Genomic DNA, 26,323 nt, shown 5'->3' on the forward strand with positions numbered 1-26,323 from the left:
CCACAGGTGAGTTTGCTAGTTAACACTTTCTAACCAGTGCCTGATCACTTGGAGAAACATGTTCTGCGAAAGCATTTGCCTTTGAATCCTGCTGTTTGTTCCCACACCCTGAAGTCCAGGAGACAAATGGAAACCTTTTTATATCCCTCCCTTTCTCACTTGTCTTCCTCCAGACAGTTTCTGTCCTATCAACGAGGCTTGTATTAGGCTGAAGCCTTGAGATTCTCTGCAGCCCCAGTGAGTGATTTCTTACACCTCAGGGTAATGTGGTAAGTACACAGTTTAGCTGCTGACCAGGGCAGGAATGCTGTGCCCGTGAGACCTGATCTACTCCTATCTTTTGATTCTCTCTGGAGTATAAATGCTCGCTGTCTTTCTGCAACACCTGCACACCAAACACAGTTGTTTAGGGCTGTCTTATAATAATACACAAGCACAATGCACACAAGCACACAATGAAGCATAAGTAATTATTAACAGAATTATTAGGGGCTAATCTTTATTAGTGGTCCTATAATAGCGTCCTGGGATGTCAGCTGCAGAACAGCACTTGTGCTAGATACTTTACAAACACAGAAGACTGCAATTTTGCTAAGTCTGTATAATGCTGTAACAGGTAGATTAAAGAGAGGCAGGTAGGCAGGTGGGGGAGCAGAAAGACATTGCCAGTGTCAGGATAGCACAACAGTCTTAACAAAGTAGCTGCCATATCGTTTAATACTTGCTTAACAAATGTTTGCACCACGCAGCTTTAGAGTAGCAAGGCTTGCTTCAGGCTTTCCTGGCATTATTAGAGTTGCTATTTAGGCTGTGAAAAAGAAGATTCCCTCACAGAGCTTGTAGCAAGGATAAGATCACTGTCATCTCTTCAAGGATGAAGGCAGTTACTTTAGATTGCCTCAGAATATAATATCTCTAATGCTCCCTGCAAACTGCGGCAGGGAGAAAAATATACTGAGATTTGAATCAGTGTTTTTTCATTGTAGTTTTAGTTTTATGGCATGAAGTTTGAGCATGAAAAAGGGGTATTCATTTCTCAGGAAATGTGCAGAGAAGAGTCTGAACAAGAAGGTCAGACCACTGCATTAACTTCATATTTGTCCCCAAACCCGAGACTGGAGTAAAAGGAAGGAATCAGGCAAAATAACAAAACCCCATTACTGCAGCAAAACTGCTTCCAAAGTCAAGAGCAGGCTCATTTGAGGACATCAAGATTCAAGCCTCGGCTTGATATACTGAGATTTTATCTACAAATGATTTAGAGGATTGTGACTGAACCTTACTCCACAAAACCTGTGCTATTTCCCAGTGTAAGGACCTGTCTGTCCATAAATGCTCCAAACATCCTGCAAGATACTGCAAATTATGAGAGGAAGGGCATGCAGCATCTCCTGATCTCTAAGAATTTGCTTTTAGACTGTTTAGGCTGATCTAAGCCCATATTGCTGCCAGAAGGGGCCAGGCCACCTTCCTTCTGCTGCCCTGGGCTAAACATTCCTGTCTTCTCCTTTCTGCCACACTAGTGCCTGTGAGGTTGCAGAGTCAGCCAGGTTGGGGAACTGATATACCTGAGAAGCCACCCCATATAAAGGTAATGATTAGTTGAGGATCAGGTCCATGATGCAACCCCCCGAGTGGTTACACTAATGCTGGTACCAGCTGAAGGGAAGGGCCACAATTGCCCTTCATTCCCATACATTTCGCTTTAAAAAGAACATTAAACCCTACTGTAAATACCTTTGTGCACCCAGTAATCATCAGTAATGATACTGCTATTGATTACAGAGATGATATAAGAGTTCTGGCCCAAGCTCTGCTCTTCTTTTACTTCTGGCTCTGCTAGGCTATTACTATGAACAGGGATCTTAATATGCATATGCACATGATTTATTGGGAAGTATTGATATTATAGTGTTCTGCACTGACTAAGCTAGGGACTGGGACAGAGGAACAATCTAGTAGGGAATGAGCAGTTTTTCACTGATTCTCCAGATTAGCTGAATGAATGGTCTAGTCATCAGTGAAAGGAGTTATGATATATTTACATAGAATAATACATATGCTTGTGTACATACAGAAATTGATAAGGTTCCTATCCTCACTTGAAATTGAATCCTTCAGATTTCATTGGAAGGGAGAAATTTCATGTGTGTGTTGGGGCATGTGCAAGCCTGAAGGAGGTAAAGAAAGAGGTTGGTGGCTGCAGCAGTGCATGTGTCTCTGTGCCTGTAAACCTAGGCTGTTTGCATTGTTTGGACATTGAAATGGGGTGGACAGAAAAAATGCAGGCACGCTTTTACGGATAGCCTGCAAAAATATATACTGTGTACCTAACTGTATGAGCGCAAGGGGCAAGAAAGACACCCTCTGAGATCAACAGTGGCATCTGGAAAGACAAAGGTGGGACAAGGACAGGGCAGGCAAGGCGGTTCTTTATTAACACCAGAAATAGCAAGAAGCATCAGCTGACTTACCTGTACTGTATTGTTTCTGAAGTGGTTGAAGCTCTCAGCTTTGTCATTAAAATCCTAACTATGTTAAATAGAAATACAAAATTTATCTGGAAAAGAAGGAAGAGAGAGGGAAAAATAAGACCAGTGAGTCAAATAATGGCTTAAAGGATGTGATACGCCTTAAAAGGCACATTTTGCAGTTCCAGTCTGATTGAAAACAGCCTCTTGGTTTTAGCATTGATTGCAACAGACTCAGAAGTTTACTAGAAATATCAGAGTATGCAGCAAATATCCAACAGCTATTAATGTTTTCGAAACTGCAATGAAAATGGAGTACAAAAATAATGGTCCCAGCAAGGACCTTATTTATACTCCCTTTTACTCCTTTCCTCGGTGTCACAAGGAACTAAGGGTGGGATTTGTTCGTCTATTTGCATCTGTCTGTGGCTGAGCTCATCCAAGGCTCCCTGCACAGAGTATTTGGCAGCACTGTGCTGTGTTGATATGGCAGGCGTTTGAAACCATTCTCCCATTCCACAGCAGGCTGTAACGATGAGGTAGGGCCCTCCAGACCCAAAGTACAAGGCTGCATTGCAGAGATCTGAATGTGAGCTAGTCACACTGGACTCCCTTTATATTCAGTGGAGGCTATACATTGCACTCCAAAAGAGACGTTTAAAACAAAGCAGATGAATCATACCTGAAAAATGCCTGTTTTTTGCACTGTCTTAAAGGTGAGATGATGGATTTACCACTTCCCCTTTTAATCTGCTGAGCTAGGTAATTATTATTTCTGTTACAATCTCACCACTGAGAATTGAGATTTGCTCCAATTACTGTTGTTGTAGCATCTGCTAGCGAGTTTCTTACATAAGTTTCCTCTCAGTGTAAACAGGAAAGAAAAAAACTGACTCTGATTTGTAGACTGTGATCAGCAGAAGGATTTGGCACCTAGGAGCAAGTTTTGGGTTGCTTTCAACACATAAAGTAGGGTAGCTTACAACGTACCGATCTGTCTCAAAATTGTCGGTGACGTACACTTGTCAGAACTACAGAACTGTTATCTCAGGAAATTTGAGGTCACAACCTAAGCTTGTGGGAAGATATTTCTCTCACATGCATCTCCAGAGTCCCAGGGCTCCTGGCACTTTGCAGTTTATAAATGCAACAATTCTGCGATTGACTTCCAACTATTTATGAACGCTGTAGCAGAGCTGCCAATTTAAAGGTATTCTTAAAATATACTCATTTTTTTTCCAGTGCACTGTGGTATATTTCCATGATTACAGTATCTTGGCATCCATCATATCATTCCCTGTGGTTACTGCAACATTGTTTATAACAAATGGTGCAATAAACACCTGAATAGACACTGGGAGACTGGCACTGTTGGGAATCATAGAATCATTTAGGTTGGAAAAGACCTTTAAGATCATCAAGTCCAACTGTTAAACTAACACTGGCAAGTCCACCACTAAACCATGTGCCTAACTGCTATATCTGCATGTCTTTTAAATACCTCATGTACATTAAACACTTATTACGTGAGATGCAAAAATGCTGCTCTAGGAGTTAACGTGACATTTTTTGAAATTATTTTCTTAGCAGAGCAGGGCCTTAAGGGAGTATAAGAAATAAATAGAACACTGCAGTTTGTGTATTTGTTCTTGCTAGAATTGTCTTTGTAATATTTAAGAGCTTGAAGTCAACTGGTTCTCACTTTATTTATTAGAGACAAAACCAGCTTCATATCACTGGTTTGACTTGAATCTTCAACTCCTCACATTGGTGACTGCACCATTCCTCATTAACAGAAAGAGAAATGTTCAGGCAGTCTCTACTGAGGGGGAGGTGAATGGGGGTGTCCTTCACCCACAGAAACAAAACTTCTGCCTCTGAAATTCTGCTATGAAATCTTGAGGTTCTTCATCAGCTCAGAGCCAGGTTTGGGTTACTTCTACTAAGGATGCAGAAAGGCACCAATCCAAAACCTGCCACTTTTGCAATCGTAATGGAGGGTGCCAGGTGGAATTATAGACTCTTAGGCAAGGGCAAGCTCCAAATATAAGTAGGACTAATCACATGGGATTAACATGATGAAATGGACTAGAGAAAGCATTTCAAGTTTCATGAGTCCTACTTTGATGTGACAGCAGGGAACTGGAAATTCAAATTGCCACAGGCTGCAACAGAAAAATTAGGGATTTTGATCTTTTCTGAAATTAAATTGCAGAAGTGTGATTCATAAGTCCAGAAGGAGAATTGCTAGCTGAAAAGTTTGGGAGTTACCTCACTAGAAATACTCTTATGTTATATAAATCAATTTTTCATTCTCCCACTCTTTCCCCTAAGCTCCCCCTACCCAAGGGTTGCAGAAAGAAACCAATGATGACATACAAAAAGGATGTATTAATACTTCTCACCTAGATATGTTTGCACTGATCCCCAGTGACAGCTGGCTTGTTCAGCTCGTTGGCAGCAGTAATACTGGCTGCCTCAGCTGAAGATCACTGTGTGCTGGGTACCACCAAAAGCTGAGCATCCCCATGGAGGCCACATTCAGGGAGACAATTCAGCTACCCAAGCACACAGCACAGTAGCATTTGAGGTACTCTTGCATAGCTAAGGCCTACGAGTGGCACTGATACGTGTGACACAGGGCTGGTAAGAGACCACAACTGTCTACAGCAGCAATAGGAAGGTAGATACATTGGTGCTTACTTTAACAAGCTGCCCAGGTGTCAGAGTAAAGCCTGTTAGGGACATTTCTATAATATTTTCTAGGAGAGAGGAACACTGAGGCCAGAACAGGGGCATCGGCCACTCACCCTGAGTCCTCTTCCTAGTTCTTGCATTGAATATGCTGCATATCCTTAGACACTTGGGCAGTGTTCGAGCCTGTGGGTCTTAAGACAGACACTAAAATCCACCTGAGGACGTACTCAGTATCTCAAGTCTGCATTTCAGAGTGACAGTCACCCTGCCTCTTCCATTAATGTTTGTAGTCATGTACTTGAAAACAAGGTGGATGGTCTTGCGAACATCTTATTGTTACACTGTTTTCCTTCTGTCTTTCTCCCAAAGTTTTCCTTTGCTGTGCAATCTTTCAAACGCTGGAGGGAATGCTTTAGTTCTCATGCCTGCAATAAAACTGAGTAGTCTTGTAGATGGCCCAAAGGTAGAGATCTACCCCTGAGCTAGTTACCACTAGCTCCTTAAATAACCGATAGAGAAAAATAGCTACTTCTATGTTATAGTTCCTCCTGTCTATTTGAGATGTTTATTTCAGCATGGGATGACTCTCCCTGCTTTGAGGTGCCTCTTTATGTAACTTACACAGGCAGACCTGTTGGGAAGGCATATATTATAGGGCTGTATTACAGGGTTGCATTTAGTTGCCTAAACACAGTCACTGAGAGCCATTTTTGGTGCCATGGTGTATCCTGCCTGACCTCAAACTACTACTTCCAAACAGCACGGGCCTTCTAGAGGATCTGTATCCTCTCTGCCAGACCCACGTGGGGCTGATAGAGCATCTGAAAAGGTACTATGCATCTGTTTAGCCAAAAAGATCTCTCCTCTGAGTTAGATTAAATAAATCCTATCTTGATAGTCTTAACATTTCCCAATGGAACAGCTGTGAATACAAAGTCACACTGATTTTTTGGAAAAGCATGAAGGAACAGAATAAGACTTCTTTGGCTAATGCTTGGCTGCCTTAACCCATTTGGCACTTCGGTGCTACAGTAATAACAGAAAATCTGTCCCACTGCTCACCCAAGGCTCCAGAAACATTGATCTCAAATTCCACCTTACGTAACTGCAGAAACAAACTCAGACCTGGGAGTTTTATTTCCTGTTCTGATCCCCATAAATGGCTGTTCTGTAAATAGCAAACCTGTATCCATCCAAACTCCTCTGGATTCTTAGGGACGGTCCCAAGTTTAAACTGGTCTGAACTCCAGATCTGATATTTGCTCACACAATTACACTTTGCTAACATTTAATAAAATGCATTTAAAATGCCTGTCAAAGCCCTGATAGTCACCTAAGGACAAATGTCAGACCTGACACCCAGTCATCTCATCACCATGCATACCCTGATGTGTAAAGAAAGAGTGTGAAGACAAATACTCGATGACATTGCCCAAGTACACAGTCCTAGCTTTCAGCAACAGGCAACTCTGAGGACTTTTTAGAGACTCATCTCTGTGCCTCAGTGAGCTTTTCCTCCCTGAATAGGTCTAATCCATTAATTCAATTTCCTCTTGTTTTCACCTTTATGACACCCATTGTGAGTGAGTACTATACTTTAGCAGTTCATGAGGAGGAAGGAGGAAAATTTGAAAAGAAAATATATTTGCTTGAAAAGCAAAGAGAAACCTGTTCCAAGAGAAGGAGGGCAGGAAAAAAGTAACGTCAAAATTTGGTCCATCTTTCCCCGCAAACCAGAGTCTTGTTTTTTTAAAAGGGCTGATAAATGGGACAAGGGGAAGTAGAGCATCCTGGGCTGGCTGGAAGGTACAGGAAAAATGCGTCTTATATATCAGCCCAAGAGATGATGGCTGGGATGCAAAGACAATCATCAGGTCAGGAGAATCCTACGGCCTTTTCTATGCATAAAGTAAGGTTAGAAAAATCATTCACATCTCCTTCTGGTTTTGGAATCTATGAATAATGTATGCAGCTCTTTCAAGGCTTGGTTTTCCACTTGTGCCCAGAGCTACTTTCCACAGCTGTCATCACACCAGGACAGGACATGAGTGCAGCCTTTGGTTTGTTACGCACAAAGCTCCTGTTACTGGCTTCATCCCACAGGCTTCTTCAGGAAAAAGAATAACTAATTCTTCCCCATCCTAGGTCAGCTACATAAGAGAGAAAAGTGAAGTGACTTGGCCTTGCCTATACAGTGATTCCATCACACAGTGAGGATAAGAAGAGTAAAAGCATAAGGAGCTGAAATTGGCATAATTTCATTTTAGATTACTTCTAGGCAGCTGGTTATCCCAGGCTCTATTTATATTCAGTAGAGGGAGGCACTTTTTAACAGTGGTTCATTTGACATATTTTAAATGAGTGGGTTTGGATAAATAGTGTTTGGACTTGAACGAGTTGCCCACACAAATCATCCAGTGATCTTCAGATTGTCCACGGGTATCCCACTGAGCTTCCACTGAATGAATGTGGCTGTATCTACTGAGAATCTGTGACATTATATTATATGAAAGCTTAAAAAATGTTTTGAGGCATCAACATCATGGGTTCCCTTTTGTCTCTATTAAAGTTTCTCTGAGAGATCTTTAAGACCTGAATAGGATAACTTCTCAAAGGCAGAGCTTAGCAAGCAAAAAATTCCAAGGCAAAAATGCAAATATGGTAAAATCAAAATACTTGTTTCTGGTTTTGCCTACTAGAAACACATTTCAGTGTGTTCAATATTAATGATTTCTTTTAAAAGAACATTCCTTCATTTCAGAAAGACATTTGGCTCAGTAGACCTTTTAGTAGCACTCAGAGAGGTCTAATGTGAAGATCAATTTTCACTGCATAATCAGATGGATTTTTATTGTTCGTTTGTCCACACTGGGTCTGATACCACAGCTCATAGGGATGATAGCTTGAGTTCATTCAGGACAGAAGACACAATCTGGGAGTCAAACAGGGAACCGGCTGCTGCACACAGCCTGAAAAAGCTTAAGTCTTTGAAATGAAAATGGAGCTATTTTCTCAGCTGGAGAGAATCCATACAGTTCTAGTGACTACCAGATTGATTCTGATTTACAAGCAAAGAAGATGAAGCGTCTGGTGTCTATTCCTTATATATATATATATATATAGTAGCATTTCAAAGGAAGAAAGATCTTACTACTGCAAAGTGAGTTTTCCTAGAAAAGAGCCTCTGTACCATATCTAGCAAAGTACAGAATTATTTGTCAAGGCTCTTCTTGTTATTATTGGAGGACTGTGTCAACAAATTAATTTCTCTTAGAATTGGACAGCTCTAACAAAACCCACACATCAGTTCCATATATGGAGACTGATGAATGGACATTTAAGAGAATGATGACAGGGAGTGCATCCTTTTTATTTACTTTTAATCTCACTTGATATTTTTATTCATTTCTTTTTATACATGTTTTCTGCTTCATAATGGAAAATAGTACCAAGGATTTTTCCCTTGATATTTATTGATAGATAAAATCAGTCCAAAGGTGAGGTCTTGAAGACAGAATAAACCAGCTTATTATTCTCTTACTTATATGTATGATGTGCTAAGAATATCCTTATTGCTGGAATAAGACCCTCTCCAACTACAGATGGGAAAGAAGTAGTTTTCATACCTTGCCAGGGCTTTGGAAGTTTAGTGTTTCCATTTCCAAATAGAAATGAAAATTCAGAGCCCCCAAATGGAGTTACAAGCCAGTGATCCAAAAAGCATTTGGACCATCTGTTTTGGCACTGATCAATTATGATCTGAACATCCAAACCCAGAAGCTCTTTTGAACCAAAAGAAACTTTTCAGTGAAAGATTTCAGTCATAAAAATTTTCTGTCATAAAAAAACAAACTCCATTTGAGAGGAAATTTATCTCCCTTAGTGAGATGAAATAGCCATAATATTCCAAGATGCACAAAAGAGGGAACGCTGACTCTGAAGGCTTCTTTGCAGTTTTCCTTAAGCTCAGGAGTTTAAATGGGAAGTCATTAAGATCTTCTCCTTCTCTTTTGAGAGTTTAATGGGCAACTAGCATTTATTTTGCTCATTTCTGCTGGGCTTCTTATTTTGTGCTTCACAAAAAGCTTTTACTTCTGTGCTTCCTAGAATGTTCGCTCCTCTTCTCTCCCAGGAAATGTAAATATTATTCTATTTAGACTTTGCATTTTCATGCAATGTGGTAAAATTGACCCCAAGATTAAGTAACCCATATTGGCATCAGAGCAGTCATTTTAGCTGAAGCATTATATACTGTCATCCTGACCTTGAATAGCCAGTTTATTAATGTCTTGTTTTAATTGTTCTATCATACTTCCTGACATGATTCTCAGAAAGGGCCTTTATATGGGATAAAGCCCTGGAGGGAAGAGGGGCCTGAGAAAGCTGGTAAATATTCAAGGGTTGCCTCCTCCAAGCTCCGGAGCGATGCATCCCAACAAAGAGGAAGTCAGGGAAAAATGCCAGGAGGCCTGCATGGATGAACAAGGAGCTCCTGGACAAACTCAAACACAAAAAGGAAGCCTGCAGAGGGTGGAAGCAAGGACAGGTAGCCTGGGGGGAACACAGAGAAATTGTCCAAGCAGCCAGGGATCAGGTTAGGAAAGCTAAAGCCCTGAGAGAATTAAATCTGACCAGGGACATCAAGGGCAACAAGAAAAGCTTCTATAGGTACATCGGTGATAAAAGGAAGACTAGGGAAAATATGGGCCCTCTCTGGAAGGAAACAGCAGACCTGGTTACCCAGGACATGGAGAAGGCTGAGGTAGTCAACGACTTTTTTGCCTCAGTCTTCACCGGCAAGTGCTCCAGCCTCACCACCCCAGACGCAGAAGGCAAAGCGAGGGACTGGGAGAATGAAGAACTGCCCACTGTAGGAGAAAATCAGGTCTGAGACCATCTAAGGAACCTGAAGGTGCGCAAGTCCATGGGACCTGATGAGATGCATCCACAGGTCCTGAGGGAACTGGTGGATGAAGTGGCTAAGCCACTACCCATCATATTTGAGAAGTCGTGGCAGTCCGGTGAAGTTCTCACTGACTGGAAAAGGGGAAACATAACCCCCATTTTTAAAAAGGGAAAAAGAAAGAGCTAGGGAACTGCAGGCCAGTCAGTCTCACCTCTGTACCCAGCAAGATCATGGAGTGGAACCTCCTGGAAACTATGCTAAGGCCCATGGAAAATAAAGAAGTGATTGGTGACAGCCAACATGGCTTCACTAAGGGCAAATTGTGCCTGACAAATTTAGTGGCCTTTTATGATGGGATTATACTGTTGGTGGATAAGAGAAGAGCAATGGATGTCATCTACCTGGACTTGTGTGAAGTGTCTGACGCTGTTCTGCATGACATCCTCGTCTCTAAATTGAAGAGACATGGATTTGACGGATGGACCACTTGGTGGATAAGGAATTGGCTGGATGGTCGCACTCAAAGAGTCATGGTCAATGGCTCGATGTCCGAATGGAGAGCAGTGACAAATGGCACTCTTCAGGTGTCGGTATTGTGACCGGCACTGTTTAATGTGTTTTTCGGTGACATCGACAGTGGGATTCAGTGCATCCTCTGCAAGGTTGCTGACAACACCAAGCTGCGTTGTGCAGTTAACATGCTGGAGGGAAGGGATGCCATCCAGAGGGACAGGCTTGAGAGGTGGGCCCGTGTGAACTTCATGAAGTTCAACAAGGCCAAGTGCAAGGTCCTGCACATGGGTTGGGGCAATCCCAAGCGCAAATACAGGCTAGGCGATGAGTGGATTGAGAGCAGCCCTGCAGAGAAGGACTTGGGGATATTAGTAGGTGAAAAACTGAATATGAGCCAGCAATGTGCGCTCACAGCCCAGAAAGCCAATCGCATTCTGGGCTGCATCAAAAGTAGTGTGGCCAGCAGGTCAAGGGAGGTGATCCTGTCCCTCCACTCCACTCTCGTGAGACCCCACCTGCAGTACTGCATTCAGCCTTGGGGACCCCAACATAAGAAAGACATAGGCCTGCTTGAGTGGGTCCTGAGGAGGGCCACAAAGATGATCAGAGGGCTGGAGCACCTCTCCTGTGAAGACAGGCTGCGAGGGTTGTGGTTGTTCAGCCTGGAGAAGAGAAGGCTCTGGGGAAACCTTCCAGTACCTAAAGGGGGCCTACAGGAAAGATGGGGAGGGACTCTTTAACAGGGAGTGTGGTGATAGGATGAGGGGTAATGGTTTTAAACTGAAAGAGGGTAGATTTAGATTAGATATTAGGAAAAAATTCTTTACTGTGAGGGTGGTGAGGCACTGCACCAGGTTGCCCAGAGAGGTTATGGATGCCCCATCCCTGGCAGTGTTCAAGGCCAGGTTGGATGGGGCTTTGAGCAACCTGGTCTAGCGGAAGGTGTCCCTGCCCATGGCAGGGGGGTTGGAACTAGATGATCTTTAAGGTCCCTTTCAACCCAAACCGTTCTATGATCACAGAAGTTTCCCTTTCAAAGGTCACAGGCACCACAATGACTGCTTTTGGTATACAGCGAAGTGCTGGAAAATGCTATCTATTTGATCAGGGACAATGAGATGTGATTAAGAAAAGTGAGGCATAATGTGGTGGATGGTCATGATCAGGGACGCTGTGGAAGAGACTCCCTAGAGCAGCAGTAAAAGACCAACTCTTCAGGCAAGCAGAGCAGGACTATACACATCCTGAAGACTGTATGGGATGGAGTTGTATTTTGGTGGGGAAGTGAGAGAGTGGTAAATGAACAGACACCTTCATTACCTAATGTCTGCGTTACACATCAGCACACAGACCCTTGACTTTGCTCACACTGACACCTAAACCCAAGTCCAAACACAACCCCAGTTCTAGTTGGGATCACACCGTTTCCTCACTAGAGCCCTGCATCATGCATGAACATGTCCACAGCCTCTTTTGCAATCTTATAACCCCATCTGTGATCCTCTTACTATTGTGCTGGTCCTTCTGGCTCTCCTGAAACATCTTGTATTCAAAAAGCTCTGTTAAAGGAAAATGCTGCAGGTCACTCCCCAGTCAAGTCAACTACCATAGGGTCTCTAATCACATGTGACTCAACAGGGTTTCTCTCCAACTACTTCACCTGACAAGTCAGGAACAAACTTAATGTTGCAACACCAGTAAACACATACCCTTGCAAAAATAACACTGGCACACAGAGAGTTCTTGCCTGGAGGGAGTGGTAGCCCCTTGGCAACCAACTCATCACATCAGCACAGTGAAAATGACCAAGATGACATGACAGCCTAAACCATGGGCATACTGCTGTGAATAGTCCACCTGGCAGTTCCCCAGGCTTGGCAAGTTCAAGTTGCCATGTGTTGACAGTAAGAACCACAAAACTCAAGAGATAGTCTTCCTCCAAAGAGGAACTGTCCAGCCACTCACTCATGGAATGTCATTTCCTAGCTGGAAAGTATTCCAAGTGACTTGACAGGATGAATTTTGGAGAAAGTTTTCTGGGAAACTGCTGCTGGTTATATGAGTTTCTTATTGGCTGTGGAACATCTCACAAACAGAATTAGAAATTATAGAAAGAAAGAGGCACTGTAAGAGGCTACATGGTATTGGATGCTTGTCTGACAGTACTGACTCCACAGCTACAAAATGTAAACAACAGGAAGACAGTAATAGGAATGATGGCAGAACTGGAGATAAATTCTGGATGGACTGTAATCAAATTAGCATATTATCTTTATCCTATATGTAGCTATGACAGTATGCTTGCAAATCAGTGAAAATTATGATAAATGTCTTGCAAGAAAAACTCAGGGATGTCAACAGTTTGCAGGCCATGAACTACAACCTTGGTAGCAGTGCAAGAACTGGGAATCTGTAAAGAGAAAGAAATTTTAAAAAATCAATAGGAAAACTAAATTAATCAGCAATCCAGTGGTTGAGAAAAAACATAAGCCAGTCAGACAGGAAGGAGAAGGGAAAATGAAAAAGATATATCAATAAGAATAAAAATAAAATTTTCAGTCTCTGAACAGAGCAATGCAGAACTGGAAGAATAAGTGTGAAGAGTCAGCAGAAACTAAGAAAATATTCAGAGAAGCAATTATATCAGCAAGGAAGATGCTTGCACAGAACTAGGGAATGCTTTTCAGAAAAAACAAATATGAAATGCATATAAATACATACATAGGTGCAATGCTTCCATATATAAAATGGCAAGTGAACAAACCTTTATGACTTTTTTAGATCAAAAGAAAGGAACTTTAGCAATGTGGACTGCAACATTTTGAGTGGAGTGTTACAGTCAAGCAAAAGGAACTGAAGATAAAGATTATCTATTTATCTATTGGACAATATCAGAAAGGAATGGAATCCATAAATATTGGTTAAGTTGCTTAATAAACCTATTTTCCCTACCTGCAATACTTTTAAAGACATATTGGAAAAAGATGTATGTAACAGGATGGCAGAAAGACAGCTCTACTGTTCAGAAGTGTAAATGCATATATGGGGTTAGGATAATCACGCAAAAGCAGAAAGCAGCACATTTCAAGAAAAAAAAATTAATGTGTGAACACTGTACAGTATCATTACACTGATAAACTAGGACACGGGATGGGAAGAATTATTAAGTCAAGTCCTATAGCTATTGTAAACAGTTGTATTGAAGCATCCTTTGCACAAGTGGGCAATGTTAAATAGCTACTATTCCTTTACTTCTATTAGAAGACAGCTAATTAAGCCTACTTCTATGAATGCTAGAAGTTTTCTTAATTTAGTTTAAACGTATTAATGGTCACTTATGACAATTTCCTGTTTGTCAATAATACTAATATGCTTAAGTACCTCTACTCTCCTCTGTGACATACTTATAAAAAAACACCATATTGTTCCACAGTCTTGGTTTTGAAAAACTAAACAAACTCAGATATTTACTGAAAGTTGCTCCATGACACGGTCTTCCACAACATCAGCCAGTGATTGCTAGATATAAGATATAGTTATATCCCATAATCTGAAACTGAGCTGGAGCTGGACAAATTCTTTGCAAGCACTGTGAAGAAAAGCATTTGTAGAAATGAGGTGTAAAGGGGAAGAATTATATGGTTCGTGAAGTCCTCTGAAAGAGTCAGCATGGGGACAAGGGAGATCCAGCAGACAGTCTACTCAGGTTTCTGGAAGGAATTCAAATTTGTTTCTCCAAAGGCTCCTATAGAAACTTGGCTGTTAGAGGTTTGGAGGGAAGAGCATTATACATAGAAATATAAGAAAGAAAGGGTAGGAATACACACACACACACACACATAGTCTGTTTTCTCAATGGAGAGAGGCTACTGGTAGATCTGTGCTGTTTTAACACAGACCTCAGTGATCTATAAAAGGGAATGAAGACCAGGCTGACAGATTTTTAGTGACACTAAGCTACTCAGGATTGCAAAAATAAAGGCTGATTGCAAAGAGCTGTATAGAGACTCACAATACTAAGTAACCAGGCAATAACGTGGCACATGAAATCACATGATATGAAGGTAGCACAATGGGGAAGTAAAGCAATCTTAACTTTACATGAAGAGTTATGAGCTCTGGGTATTTTCATTCACAAAAGAAATGTTGGAATTACACTAGCTCCCTGAAAACTTCATCTCAGTTCCCAGTGGTACTCAAGAAAGGAAACAAAAAATATTTGGAATTACTGAGAAAGAAAAAGGAAATAGAACAGAGAACAGGATGCTGCTACAAAAAATCCATTAGTGTGGTCACACCTTGAGTACTGGGGCAAGCTTTGATCTTGCCCCCACAAAAATGCTATGTCGTTAATGATTAGCACATCACAAAGACCACTTCAGCACATGTGTCAGCTGTCTCCTGAGCAAAATTCCACATTGCAGTAAGAACAAGCTCATCTTCTTAAGGACACTTAACTCTTCTACAGTACTTGTCATCCAGGGATCTCAAAGCCTTTTACAAAGGAAGATAAGTATCATTAAGCTTGCTTTATAGCTGTGGAAACTGAGACCTAGAGCAGCAAATCTAACTTGTTTAAAAGTAAATAGCTGATGAAGGCAGAGACAGAAGTGAACTCCAGGTCTTCATATCAGCTCATGTACCCACTTATGCCAGCAGTTAATTGATTGTGGTGAATTATTTTCAATGAGACCCAAAAAGCAGAGGTTACAAAAGTGTTCGGTTCTTAAGCACAAGGGAAAAAATCTATTAAAGCTGAATGTAAGGTCTGACAAAAACTAAATATTTGATCTGCCTGTTTGAAAAACTGAAAATTTAATAAAATTTTAGCTCTGAGAAATATTGCAGAGCAGTTCATACCTGGGGTCAGTTCACAACAGTAGTTACTGAGAAAAAACCAGCTCAGTTAACTGCCTCTGGTGCCTATTTTCTGAGGTTTGTCCTCTGATCTTGGTGTGTTTTCATGGTTCACCAGTTCTTTGACAGGGATTACATTTAAAATTGCACATAATCAATTTATTTTTCTTAAAAAAAACAGGCTGAAATTCAGGCCCCTGACATGTATTTCCAACCCTTTGCCCCTTCTTTACCTTCAGAGAGGGATGTGTGATTAAAACTTGGCTATGCCACTCTGAGGAAAGATACCAGAATTTTAAAAAACCCACTAATTTGAAGAGAAAATACCTAACAGAGTGTATTTTTCTAGTGCTATCAGAAATTGAATTTCAAAGCATCCAATGTACTGAATGGTTAGATCTCTCCTGCAAGATGTTCAAGCCAAAATCCATTCAGGAATGAAACAAAGAAGGATGAATACCTACATTTTCTGCCTCACATTTCTTGTCAATAAAAATACAGGTTTCTCGCCCAATATGCAGGATCAGCATTTATACCCAGTTTCCTTTGCCTCTGAAATTGTCTCTGAAATTGTTTCCCTGTTTTCAGCCCAAGTCAGTGTTCAAGTTTCTTCTAAAGACAAGTTAGAAAGCAATCAAACAAATCTCTCTATTGAATTGTTCAAAGTTTTTGTACCCTGAGATATAACAGAGAATAATATGGTTTAAAGATGGACTTGAGGACTGCTACCATGATCAAAGGGCTTTATTTTTGGCCAATCTTTATTTCCAGTGAGACTTAGAACTCCTGCATGACCTGTTTCTTGGTGTTATGCTCTCTTATGCTGCAGCAGTTCAATGCATAGAGGCAAGAAAATGAGAAATCAAAACCAGTGGAAATAATTTTTGACAGACAAAATCCTCCTATCTTTTAAAGAGACTCGGCATCTTTAGAGGCAGGTTTTATCCCTCTGGAACTAAGAATATTTACCAACACAGCACTCTAATCAGATTGCCATTGGCTGGTATAATGGTGCCTCTTGAGCATGTAATGATGCTACCTTTGTCTAACAGGTAACCAAACCTCAGCCGAGTTGTACACTGGGCACTTGGCTCTTAACTAAGTAAAGTGGGTGAAACCATTTTTAACTGCCACAGGCTAAGTGCTTGCATGTAGACAGGAACTGTAATTTGATGGAGTTTTTAGACCTCTAGCTTTTAGTGTGAGCACTCTTTAGGAAATAACCTTAATTTCTTCTAGTAACATTCATGTGTCTCTATCTTTCCAGCAGTACACTGGGGTCTCACAGAATTGTATGTTCTTTCATTAAACATGAACTTCAGTTGAACATTTCAATTCTTCATTAGTTCATATCCAACTCATTAGCTGTGACTGAAGGAGGTCACAGAGTTGTACTATTTTTGAAATCTTTGTGCCTTCCATTTTGGGTGACCATTGTTCACTGGAGGGAAGAGGAAAGCAGCACTTCGTCCCCATCTACGTTAAGGCAGAGGCATACTGACATACTGGGAGGGGTGATGTTTGACTGTGTTGCCCTGAGTACATGGCAGATGTCAAACTTCAGTGCTCTTGATCCAGCATCTCTCATGGCAGCCTTGAAAGGGTCAGTAACTCCAATAATAATAAGTGATGCTTGAGTCATTATATACAATTTGATTTTATTCGCATAAGGATCAAAAAATGAGCCTGTCAAGCTGCTTTAACACACTGTGGAGTTGTGTATTTTAATTATAAACACAAGACTCAACTGTCAGTTTAAAAAAAAAAGGAGGGGGCACATTTTAGCAATCAGGAGTGCATTGCAACAGGAGCTTTCAGATTTGCCTTTTAGATTTTATTTCTAGAGAGCTCTTTTCCTCACCCAGCAGTGCTTTCTCATGGGAGTAACAATAAGGAAAGGGAAGGGCGGGCTTGCCCTTATGTTACTTCTCTAAATTGTATCAGCTGCTTTCCACCCCACAGTGCAATTACTGTTATCTCATCTGTGTTTTAATTAGAGCTCAAGTGCAGGCCAACGTAGAAAGGTTCAATACACATTGTCAGTTCAGGGCAGTATAGTTATTGGCTCAGTTTAGAGGGGTCTCAAGGCTGCTCTAAATTAGAGGCAGATATAATGACCTGTATATAAAGAGGCAGCCTGCAACTGTACCTCCATTTTCTGTGTGCCTCTTTGGGGTCTTTGACTAGAAAGTGCTGTTCTGGGGAGAACAGTTATTTTCATGACTCTAAGCTACCTATGGTATCTGCCAGAGATGCCATCCAAAGGTTTTCCAGATCTTGTCGACTAAAGGGGTTATGGTAGATTCACAGATTCACAGACTTCTAGGCAATGATGTGGAAACTAAATTCTCTGAGTATTGCAAACCTGCTGCCTTGTGTTGTCTAAATAGGATTTGTTTGTGAGTTAGTCTCTGTATCAGTGAGTCAATTTACTGCGAGGCTGTTTGTGGTTTTGGGATGTCTCCCTTGGTGACACACTATTATATTGCGTGTATCGCACTGATTGTATTTCTCTCCTTAGAACATAAAGAAAAGAATTTTTACATAAAAGCAGACTCCTATTATGTTTTTTCTCTTTTCAGCTACGCACAATGTGATGTGTTTGCTGCGTCTTAACAATTAACACAGAAATTAACTCTCCTGATTTCAGGTTAGGAAACATTCAGATTAGTAGCTGGCTTCCTAGGCAACAGAGATGCTTTTTTCCTGCTGAATCACATGAATTGCACAGCACTGACAGGGTGAGAAGACAAGGCTTCTTAGCCTTGAAAAAGCTGGCAGCGGCTGCCTATTCTGGAGCATTTGCACCTTCTCCAAAGGTGTTGGAGTGGCACAAGGGACAGCTATACCAGGTCTTGGTTCCCTAAGAGAGGGAAACCCACTGAGCCCTGTGAATTCTGTGTTAGGACATCTGCCTTCTTCCTAAGTGGCTTTTACTGCAAGGGAGTGGAATAGTAGGATCGGGTTTTTCATCATTGTCCTTTTTAACAGCATTGATCTTTTCCATTTGCACCCAGTATTTTCTGGGAAAGCATCACTGCACTTTTGTCGAAGGTTCAAAATGGTTTATGAATGAGCTTCCCTCTTCCTCTGCCTACTGTTCGTTGGCACAGGACACAGAGCGTTGGGTAAACAGATAAACAGCTTGTTAACTGTGGGCAGCACTGAGAAGGAAACTTAACAACAGGAAAGCTAACAAACAAATACACAGCAATGATGGGAATGTAGAAGATGTAGATGACTGTACAAGGAGATGCAATTCCTTACTATGATTCCTATATTTTTCTAATCAATGTGCATGATGGAATTGCCCTAGTTCTCAAGACCCTAAGTGGATGAGCAGATATTGTAACATACCTCCTGTTTTTGAAGTTTTCTTTCTCACACCTCAAAACATTGTACAAAGGAAGGCAAACAGCATTACAGAGGGAGGAGGAAAGAATGGCCTAAGGTCAAGGAAACAGCTGGAAACAGACCACTGCAATTATTTTATATAAAAGTAGATGTAGAACATCACAGATGCCTATCAAATTATCCCTCAATGGGAGATGGCAGTGTCCTTCCACTCACATACATGCTTACCAGAAGAACAAGAATCACTGGCCCTTGATATATGTAGTCGATATATTTCCCCGGCTCTTTTCCAAACCAGCATCTGTAAGAAACAAAACAAATAAGAAAATCATTTATAAAGGGGAATGCACTTTTAGATTGTAATATCAAGGACACCACAGAGAGATGTTCCTTTATTCCCTGAGTTGTTTAATCATGTGCATAATTGGCAAATGATTGAGTTTTCTGCAACAAAGTTGCACTTTTCTTTGGACACAGATCTGAGCCCCATTTTCCCCTCCCATTTGACCAATCATGTTCTCACTATGTTTTTGGCTATTGCCCATGTAAATATTTCCAAGAAATGTGAGAATGTGCTATAAGAAGGATGCAGAAGTTGTGTCCTGCTGGGTCTGAAAAAGGGACAAAAGAAATATTCTGTGTAAAGAAAAAAAATCTGTTACCTATTGCAGTGCCCAGAGACACTTAAATTCCATAAGGTAAGGGCTGTTACTTACATCAAATATGTCTCAAGTTGCATAGAAATGCTGTCTAAGTAAGGTACTGGATGAATAAGGAGTTCCTCCCATTGGCTTTGAACCAAGCTGGATCCAGCATACAGGACAGAGACATCATTTGAAGCTAGCAAATACCTGATCCAACATTACCAAAGGGAAATCGACTCAGGTCAGGTGAAACCACAGGTAAACTGAAGGGCCTCAAACTAGCAGAGAGCCTGGCTGTGTCATGTGTGACTGAGTGCTGGCTTGACTTTAATTTCCACTAATTACAAGTCTTTTTCACCCTGCTGTGTTATACAACAGACTAAGCCTGTGATTTCACAGGAACCCATACAACATTCACTTTATTCTCTTAACTGAGAGTAATAAATCAGTTATATTTATGTCAGTAAATGAATCAGAAACTGGGCTCAGGTCTGGACTCAATCATTTACACCATTACATTTTCCTTGGTGCAGTTTTGGCCCAGGCCAAACAATAGCCAACTCTGAAACTATTCCTGGGGAGCAAATCTGGAGCTAGAGTTAGCCAGAGGACATTCCCAATACTCTACAAACTGCAGCTACTCTGATTTGGAGGCCAAGAGGGTTTAATAATATGGATGTGAACTACTCCATGCTATTTGGACTCCAGCCCCAGGAACAATTCCAGGCCCAGCTAATTTAATATTGCAGATACAGCCACATGGTCTGGATGCTGGTTCCACCAAACAGAGACTACTTTGCTATCATAATGCCTTAAGGTTTAGGTCACTGGAGCTCCAGATCCCTTAGGAAGTAGATTTTGGAGTTCAAGAATCTGAGAGTGTTCTTCCCTTTTGTGGCTACCACATACCAAGTCTACACAGCAAAAATTATGCCTTCCTGTGTTTGCCTTGTGACAAAAGATAAGCTTAGTGCCACTGGAGACATAAAACCAAGGGTAATTCCTGAGCCAAGGACACCACAGAGACAGATATAGATTTGCACTTTTACAAGTATTCAAGAAATAATGCTTGTTGCTTCAAAGAGAGTGCAGTCTGTAAGACATGACTTCATGAGTTCAAGGCAAATAAACTGAGATAAGGAAAGCTATGGTTCAGATGGAATTCTTTTGAATCACATAATGCCCCCAAAGCCTTTCTCCAAAATGTGTTGCTTGCTAAAACAGAAGGAGCTGTTTGTCCATTGCAAAATGCTCTTACTGAGCTGACTGTACAGAAATGTTGAGGTACACAGCAAGTATCTAGAAACACAATTCAGTATCACACAATTGTTTTCCTTTTCTTGATTCAATTTCTACATCTTTTAAGTTCCAAATGAATGAGAGTTTTGAATATTTTATAAATATAAAACATGTCTGTTATTCCCTGGTGCACTGACTGCAAATTGTTGTAAATCGATTATTTTGCAACTTATCTTCCAAAATTTGGTGATGAGAGCAAGACTTGGAATAAGGTACTTCCTCCACCCAAGTTATCATCCAAGAAGAATCCCTAGGGCAGCCTTAAATTAATGAAACTGGGTTTTTTTTGTTTTTCGTTAAGGAGATGGAAAGATATGAAGAAAAATGAATTACAAGATATGCCAAGGCAGGAAACACAACGCTCCAGAACTTGCAAGACCTACATTTGAGAGAGGTTTTTGAAGGGCATTATTGCCTGAAACTCAGAGAACCAAGAGCTATCAGAACAGGAGTTTCTGGGAAGCTGGCTGTTCTAGCAGAGGAATCTGGCAGACGGACTAACAAGAAGCAGACTGAGGCATGTGGCAGAACTTACTGGGCTAGAAAAAGCCAGCGGAGAATTTAGAGCAGAGCTGATAGAGCACAAATGAGGTTCCAGGGCAAGGGCTGTTCATTGCTCTTTGGAATCTAAATATTGCTTAACTGTAAGCCCATACTGAAGAGCAAAATGCTGACATTTATTATCTGAAGCCCAGTATTAGACCAAGGCTGCATTGAGCGAAGCATCATGTGTACATACACACTTTCACACAATTTGAGGAAACAAGGTTGTGGCCAAAGGTAGACTTCTACAACACAGGCATCTAGAAGTGAGCTTGATGCTACAGGTTCCTTTTGTACTTAGTGGGGGGAAAAAAGCAGCTTTTCTAGCATGGTGTTCATCTCATTAGGCTATAAAACAGATCTGTTACATTGTAATCTAAACATTTCTAATATACCCATTAAATCAGGCAAGTAGGGGTAGGAGGACAGATATTTGCCAGTGACATTACATATGTCTGTATTTGATTAGCTGTATTTCATATTTACAGTCTAACTGTAACCTTAGCTGAGATATTGCAAACTTTTCTGCCTGTCATCTTAACTCTTACTTTAAATCCAACATAAGCCATTATTTCTGCAATAAGATCAGCACTGCACATTTCTTTAAAACTAAAAAGAGAAACCAAACCCACTGAAAATTACTTGGTGCCTCATAATTTTAATTCCATGTGTGTGAAATAAAAGCCATTTTCTTTTTTTTTAATTCTTTTTTACCTCTGAAAGAATAAACAAACACTCCCTGAATATTGAAGAGGACAATTTAGGAAGACAGTTCTGATTAGACTCAGATATGTAAACACACTTCTATTGAACAGCACTAATTAATATTCTTCATGGTTCTCTGATAGTTCTTTATATAACAAAACCCACCACTGGTTTTATCATTATTGTTAATTAGATCTTACTAATGTTCTTCCCCTTACCAACTGTCCATCAATGAAATGACTACAATAATTCCTAATCATGTGTTTCAGTTTTTTTGTTGAGACTTAACAGTACTTTTTTCAGCATTGTCAGATTTTGCTAAAGAACTGCTAAACCCTAGACAGGATATTTGCCACAGTACCAATTATATTTGTCTCACTATGCAGAACACGGTCTCTAGTAAGTACAAAAATGAAAAAATGAAAAAGTTGGTTGAAGCATTTTCTTAACATTCTTCCTGTGTGCTAGTTTGAGCTTTTAAACTATTATAAGCTACATAACTTGAACTCCAGTTCAACCTCCAAACAACTTAAGTTACAGTTGAAATGCATACTCAGATGAAGAAGAGGAGTTTTGCATTTTGTCCTGAATTTTGGGCTGTCCACTGGGATACCCAAACAGTCTTGGAAGCTGCAGGGGAGTACATGTTTTCTGCATGTGTCCAGTTTGCTAGGTCTAACCACATGGGGGAATAACACATGATTTCCTCAGTGGTCAAGATAAATGGAGCATAACAGCTAGGCTGACTGGGGAGAGCAGCCTGTTTTCACAGAAGCGCTGAGGTTGGCAGGGACCTCTGGAGATTGTCTAGTCCACCCCCTGCTCAAAGCAGAGTCAGCTGAAGCAGGTTGCTCAGAGCTGTGCCCAGTTGGCTTTTGAGTAGCTCCAAGGATAAAGACTCCACAACTTCCTTGGGTAACTTCTTCCAGTGTTCTACCACCCTCACAGTGAAAACGTGTTTCCTGATGCTCAGATGGAATTTCATGTGTTTCAGTTTATGCCACTGCCTCTTGTCCTGTCACTGGGCACCACTCAGAGGTGTCTGGCTCCACCTTCTTCATAACCTCCTATAAGATACTTACAAGCATTGATAAGATCCCCCTGAGCTTTCTCCTCTCCAGGCTAAACGCTCCCAACCCTCTCAGCCTCTCCTCGCATGAGAGATACTCCACTATCCAGACAGCAATTATTTCTCAAAGCCAAGGATAAGTTTTTATCTCATCTGTCTATATTTGCACACACTTACAGAATTCAAATTAAAGGCATGATTTCTATATCATCCCAGAACAGAGAAAGGATTTTGTAAATGCCACAAAGTTTAGTCTGAACTGTCCCAATGGCTGATGGACTGGAAAGGAGAATAGACCATAAGTAAGTTAAATACACACATGTGCACATCTCACACACAGGTACCGGAGGTGCATTCCTACATGTGCTTCAGTTTGACTGTTTAGCAGAATCTCCTCCTTCCCTCAGGCCAGGAGGCAGTGAGCAGGCACTATCTGAAGCTTCACATACTTTAATGCTTGAGAAGATGACTGAATATTTATGACAATTGACAAGCCCTCAGCAAGTTATGCATCTCTTGTTTTGCTTCGTTTGCTTTTGTTTACTGAGTCTCCTCTGCATATGACATTTCTACAAATGCAAAAAGCAGATTTCGTTTAGTAGCCTTTGCTTTACAGCTTAATGCCCTTACCAGCTCTTCATTTACAAGAGCTCTGCCTGCCTGCCTGGCTGCATGTGCTAGATCAAAGGAATGGCACTATTGAAGCATCCAGTCTTGATTTCTCGAGCAAAGTACATGAATCTTGGCCCCACCACTGACAATAAGCAAGCACAACACTGAGGCTCCAGGCCGTGACTATGGTGGGCAGAAGCCAAATTCTGCACTTTCTCAATGCACAACACATTTGGATTGGCTACGATGTGCAGTGAGGATGTATGTGAATGTTTCACTCCGAGGCAAACACCAGCATTAAAGACAGAAAGGTGAAGACATCCCAAGACATTAGGTGTAATTGTCTGGGTTGGCCAAGAGTAACCTGGTGTCTCCCTTATCAGTAAGCATGTGAGGTAAATTATGCATATAAGTTAGAGTGTACGGGTTTGTCCATGACATGGATTTAAAAGCAGAAGCTTCATTTGATAATCCACCCAAGGCAGAGAGCTTGAGCCTAGAGATTCAACAGAACAGCCTGGATATTCTGCATCCCAAATAGGATCACTTTGTCTTTCTTGCCCTGCTGACTGTATTTTGTGTCCCCCTTTCTTTTGTAGTGCAGGATCTGGGCCAGTTACACCTTCGCTGGTGAAAGGTGGCACACATATCTATGTAAACATGTCATGTCTTTCTTCATATCCATTATACATCAAAGAGAGATTCTTTCACATTCACTTTGTGGGTATACAACGATGGTGAAAGTATGTAGTGGTTTCTCCATCTATCCACTTTGTGTGCAGTGCAATCCCAGTTGTTGTGGCATGTTTCTATCAGGGGTCCTACTTTCCATTATTTCTTCTGGGAGCGATGAGCAGTCTTCCAAAGTGAGGTGTTCAAACCTTGGTGTTGAACTCACTCACAACAGGCATGTTTAATGTGCATCACCATTATTAAAGCATGTGGTGTTTTGCCTCTCAAGGTTTCAAGACAGAAGTTTTGGTTATTTTGTTTTGTGTTGTTTAAGCTGACTAGTTCCTTCAGCTCTATTTCTAGAGCTGAAAGTCCTACTTCAGCACAATGGGACAGCTGCCATGCTGCCTTGGCTTGTGCAAGGTAAGGGCTACAAGGAACCTGACCATGAAGCAGACCCTGAATGTTGTGATCCTTGACTCAGCTAGAAACAAGAAGGTCTGTGAACATAGAAATTAGGGTAATCTGGTAATGTGAGGTTATCTTCCAGGCTTGATTGACTTGGACACCCAAGGAACAGGTTCCAACTGAAGTTTTTCTTGCCATTTTGAGACTACAGTATGAATTCTCCTGTATGATTATTGTGGGCAAGGATGGAATCACACAAAATCACACATCTCTCAGTGAAAGGGTGTCTGTCTGATTGCCAATATGTGTAACTCCTGGGAATTAGATTATCACCTTCAAAGTCACCATTAAAGCTACAGAAGAGAGATTGGTCAAGGGTTCAAAAGTTTATGGGGAGTAGAGAAGAGTAACTTAGTAGTGCATGACAAAATTCCTCCCAAGCCTACAGCATGGATGCCCAAAGCTCAGCCAGTCATCCTATCCATCTCCCTTATAGTCAGGAGAAATAGTGCATGTAAGTCTCATTCATCCAACCTACTTTGGACATCTCCTTCCAGAGGAGATGAAATGCACCCCAGACTGCATTTACTGTTTTGACTGATCATCGCTGATCATAAAGAGACCACAGATTAGTGCAGGTGCAGACACCTACAAGGTAGGCACTTTTACATTTAATCAGATGCACTACAGATAGACAAACAGTGTGGTCATATGAAAAACAGATTCATAGAGAAAAGAATTTTTTTAAGGTTAGGAAAGGGAGCTTTAACGGATAATAGCCATTGATCCAAACACCAGTTGAAAACTACAAGCTGAGCTATATCTGACCAGTATTGATGTTTGGGGGAAAAATTCCCAAAACACAGATGCCTCTTTATCTCCCATATTTTTCAATTTCATGTACTAACCGCTTCCAATTGGAAAAGCCAGAAACAGAAATGCAAAAATGCCAGCCATAAGACTATTCTTGTCAGACTGTCAAATGAATTCTGCACACTGAGAAGGCTAAATCCTTTAACACTCAACTGCAGTTTTTACCAAGGTCTTACTCAAGCAAAATTCCCATTGAAGGAGATTACCCTGACTGTAAACCATGTAAAAAGATATCAAATGAGAGCTTCAGGGCTTGGCCAAGGATATTTGGGAAAGGTATTTTCAGGAGTTGACTCAAGTAGTGCTCCGAAAATTGAGATGATCTGGATTTGGATGGAGGTGATGTGACCTTTCCTCTTTCCTATCAATCAGCCTTATTTCTAAATTAGCAATTCAACCTGCAGGCATTTCCTAATTTATTTAGAGAGCCACATAAACATAAATGTTAACATCACTTACTGTTCATTTTCATAATATAGCTTGCCAATGGCCCAGGCAATGATGATTGGGCAAGGAATACCTGCAACAGCGAAAAATCAGGAGTTAATCACAACCCATATATGTATGGATGATACAGATGTAGATTCAGATTTGAGTAAGGAGACTCTTGGTTAATGAACTGGAAGACTCTAAATACAAGTAGTCCTATCTTGGTACACTGGAGATGTCACAATTTCTAAGACCCCTCTATGTATATATA

The 26,323-nt window shown here is 41.0% G+C and overlaps 1 protein-coding gene across 6 annotated transcripts in view; it reads right to left on the reverse strand.

The window, feature by feature from the left end:
- Window positions 1–26,323, reverse strand: part of CRHR2 (corticotropin releasing hormone receptor 2) — a 159,702-nt gene that overhangs the window by 18,058 nt on the left and 115,321 nt on the right. For all 6 annotated transcript variants that reach the window (XM_069778296.1, XM_069778297.1, XM_069778299.1 and 3 more), the window contains 3 exons: window positions 26,083–26,143; window positions 19,027–19,099; window positions 2,475–2,560 (listed from right to left, as the gene is read on the reverse strand). In XM_069778296.1, the coding sequence (XP_069634397.1) occupies window positions 2,475–2,560; window positions 19,027–19,099; window positions 26,083–26,143 (220 nt within the window). The remainder of the gene's footprint in view (window positions 1–2,474; window positions 2,561–19,026; window positions 19,100–26,082; window positions 26,144–26,323) is intronic.

This window comes from Haliaeetus albicilla, chromosome 2 (assembly GCF_947461875.1).
Source record: "Haliaeetus albicilla chromosome 2, bHalAlb1.1, whole genome shotgun sequence".
Lineage (NCBI taxonomy): Eukaryota > Metazoa > Chordata > Aves > Accipitriformes > Accipitridae > Haliaeetus > Haliaeetus albicilla.